This window comes from Petromyzon marinus, unplaced genomic scaffold (genome assembly GCF_048934315.1).
Source record: "Petromyzon marinus isolate PM22_M1 ecotype Great Lakes invasive population unplaced genomic scaffold, UKy_Petmar_22M1.pri1.0 PM_Scaffold_7, whole genome shotgun sequence".
Classification (NCBI taxonomy): Eukaryota; Metazoa; Chordata; class Hyperoartia; order Petromyzontiformes; family Petromyzontidae; genus Petromyzon; species Petromyzon marinus.
This window is the reverse complement of record NW_027423677.1, coordinates 1858811-1861607: the sequence shown is the minus strand read 5'-3', so window position 1 is coordinate 1861607 and position 2797 is coordinate 1858811. Positions and strand designations below refer to the sequence as shown.

The 2797-nt window shown below is 44.2% G+C and overlaps 1 protein-coding gene across 1 annotated transcript; it reads left to right on the top strand.

Annotated features, from left to right (window-relative positions):
- Positions 1-495: 495 nt before the first annotated feature.
- On the top strand, positions 496-2588 carry LOC142923772 (exosome complex exonuclease RRP44-like). Its single transcript, XM_076064752.1, has 2 exons — positions 496-661; positions 2351-2588. Exons 1-2 carry the CDS (start codon positions 518-520, stop codon positions 2570-2572), a joined length of 366 nt encoding a protein of 121 aa, XP_075920867.1. The 5' UTR covers positions 496-517; the 3' UTR covers positions 2573-2588.
- The last annotated feature ends 209 nt before the right edge of the window (positions 2589-2797 follow it).

Below are 2797 nucleotides of genomic sequence, written 5' to 3'. Positions count from 1 at the left end.
CTCCACCCGTAGGGCATTGACTCTGGCATCCCCTGAGGTCCGATTCCACATGGACAGCGAAACCCACGACCCGATCGACCTGCAGACCAAGGAACTCAAGTGAGTCTCGTCAACAAGACACCTCCCATGACTGCGATCCGACTGTTGTGCAGATCTCTCTATCAGAATCAAAATATATATTTCTACTGGAAGAATCCGATGAGCTATAAAGCTCTTTTTTCACAGATGTCCAGTTGGGGCAGGTCACAACGTTACAACAACAAACAATACAAGCACACGTTAGGATTGCAAAGTATTGGAAAGGTAAACAAATAACTTAAACAAATATACAAATAAAACTAAACTATTTTTTATCTTACCAAGTAAAACCCTGACCACAAATGATAGCTGAACAAAGTGGCTTATCACGTGGGAAATTTATTATCAGCAAAATAATCTAAGATAAAGAATCTTGACCCTTGTGGTTGATGTGTTGTGGTGGCGGAAACTGGTGCGTGTACACAGGGAGACCAACTCGATGGTGGAGGAGTTCATGTTGCTCGCCAACATCTCCGTGGCGGAGCGCATCGTAGGCGAATTCCCCGAGTGTGCGCTGCTCCGACGCCACCCGGCGCCTCCGCCTTCCAACTACGACATCTTGGTGAAGGCGGCGAAATCAAAGGTAGAGTTAGAACCCCTTTTAACGACCACCCTTGTTAACTAATCGCTTAACAACGGGCCTCCATAGAGCTCAATGTGTAGGCTTAACCGACCATTTCCCTGTTAACGACGGGCTCTTGTAGGTACAGTAAATATGAAATAATGCCACGTAGAAGGAAAACAATAAAATAAATATAAAACAATAAAATTATCACGACGTTTCGACTGCAACACAAGCAATCATCATCAGGTGTGAAAACCACAACAAGAAAATTTGAAAAAAGTGGCAGTTATTTTTAACGTTAGCACCACGGAGAGAGATTTGACAGTTTGTTCAGATGGACGAGTCCATCTATGTTCGGAAAAGAGGAGGGGGGAGACAAAAAATAATGGATGCGTTCTGACAGCCACCTTAAGCGTGATCAATCAATTAAGACCCGAAATGGCTTATCAAATCTCTCTCCGTGGTGCTAACGTTAAAATAACCGCCACTTTTTTCAAAATTTCTTGTTGTGGTTTTCACACCTGATGATGATTGCTTGTGTTGCAGTCAAAACGTCGTGAGAATTTTATTGTTGTATATTTTTATTATTTTATTGTTTCCCTTCTACGTGAATTTACCGAAAGAACCAAGAATATGAATCCCTGCAGTCACGAAAGTTTTAAATCAAAATGAATTCATGCATTTATTAACAGTGTTTATTTTAATATGATGTGTTTATAATGTTAGTATCTTTATGTATTAATATCCATTGTTTAAATATTATAAAGTACGTTTTTTGGGTGAACAAGGGAAACTTTCGATGCTATCGGAACGAATTAAGCTTTTAACACGTATTTCCTATACTCGCTTAATGACCAAATCCTTTAATGCTCGTGTTCGTGGAACCAATTACCGTCTTTAAGAGGGGTTCTACTGTCTCTAGATTGCTGTTAACCTTCCTTCAATATCATCCTCCTCGCAAGGAATTCAGAGGTCGTCGGGTGGCTCAAATTTTTGTTTGAGGTCTTTTGGTTTAACCGGGTGAGAACTCAAGAGAACATAATAGTCTCATTTGCAAGGGTCACCTGACCCAGAGATTACAGCTGGGACCCTGGCTTCAAAATCCAGCAGCCACATTGAACATACTGTGTTATCAAGTGTAGGGAGTTGAAGGACTCGGCTCGTTTCCCAGCTACTCCACAGAAATAAGCAACAAAAAACCATCACGATAAATGTAGTACTGTATTTAATTTTAGATAAATTCCAGCACTGAAATATTGAAATATCAGGTCGACTTATTGTGATGAACATTATGCTCAAAATGGGTGGGAATGTGCTACCCCCTACTGTGAAGCAGAGGTGTCTTGAAACGATGTCAGTATTGGCCTGAGCGAGCAATTGCAGGGCTGCACCTTTTACCTTTATCTTGAGATGTAGCCGTATAGTTTCCACTCGCCCTTAGAGGCAGAACAACTCAAAAGGTGTGACGAACCACAGACAACGCTGGAAGGCAGCCAGGCACTGTGCCAGATGTAGATTAATCCACTTGCTGTACTGCCTTCTCCTGGCAAGCCAGGTTATGGAAACCTGAATGCCCACAGGAAGTGCGCTGAATAACGTTTTCTTTCCAATACACCACAACCCTTGCTGCTTCCCCAGCACTGAACTACAAGCCACGTGCGGGATAGTCACCTCACAAACGCCGGTGTGCCCGATTTTTTTGCGCAGAACATCGAGATCCAGGTGGACTCGGCTAAGGCGTTGGCCGAGTCCCTGGACCGGGCGGCGGTGCCGGGAGCGCCACCATACCTCAACACTCTGCTGCGCATCCTGGCCACGCGCTGCATGATGCAGGCCATCTACTTCTGCTCCGGCATGGAGCCCGACACCCACCACTACGGGCTCGCCACCGCCATCTACACCCACTTCACGTCGCCCATTCGACGGTGACGTGCTCTGGCGTCAGGCACACGCGTGAAATCGACCTTCGCGATTATTGAGGGGACTATGTTGTTGTCTTGGTGTGGTCTGGGACTGTGTTGCCTTTCCCAAGTTTAGGAATTTATTTATTAATTGATGTACTTATGCAATGTTAACTTGTGATTACGGCACACCTCCAATTAGCACGGTTGGCTACGTACGGTGCGAATTAAGTTTAACATACAACTTGTATAT

Bases quoted from the DNA above. Each gene is read 5' to 3' on its own strand.
- LOC142923772 (XM_076064752.1), top strand. From the start codon at position 518: ATGGTGGAGGAGTTCATGTTGCTCGCCAACATCTCCGTGGCGGAGCGC. The intron at 662-2,350 runs GTAGAGTTAGAA...TTTTTTGCGCAG, and splicing joins TGAAGGCGGCGAAATCAAAG to AACATCGAGATCCAGGTGGA.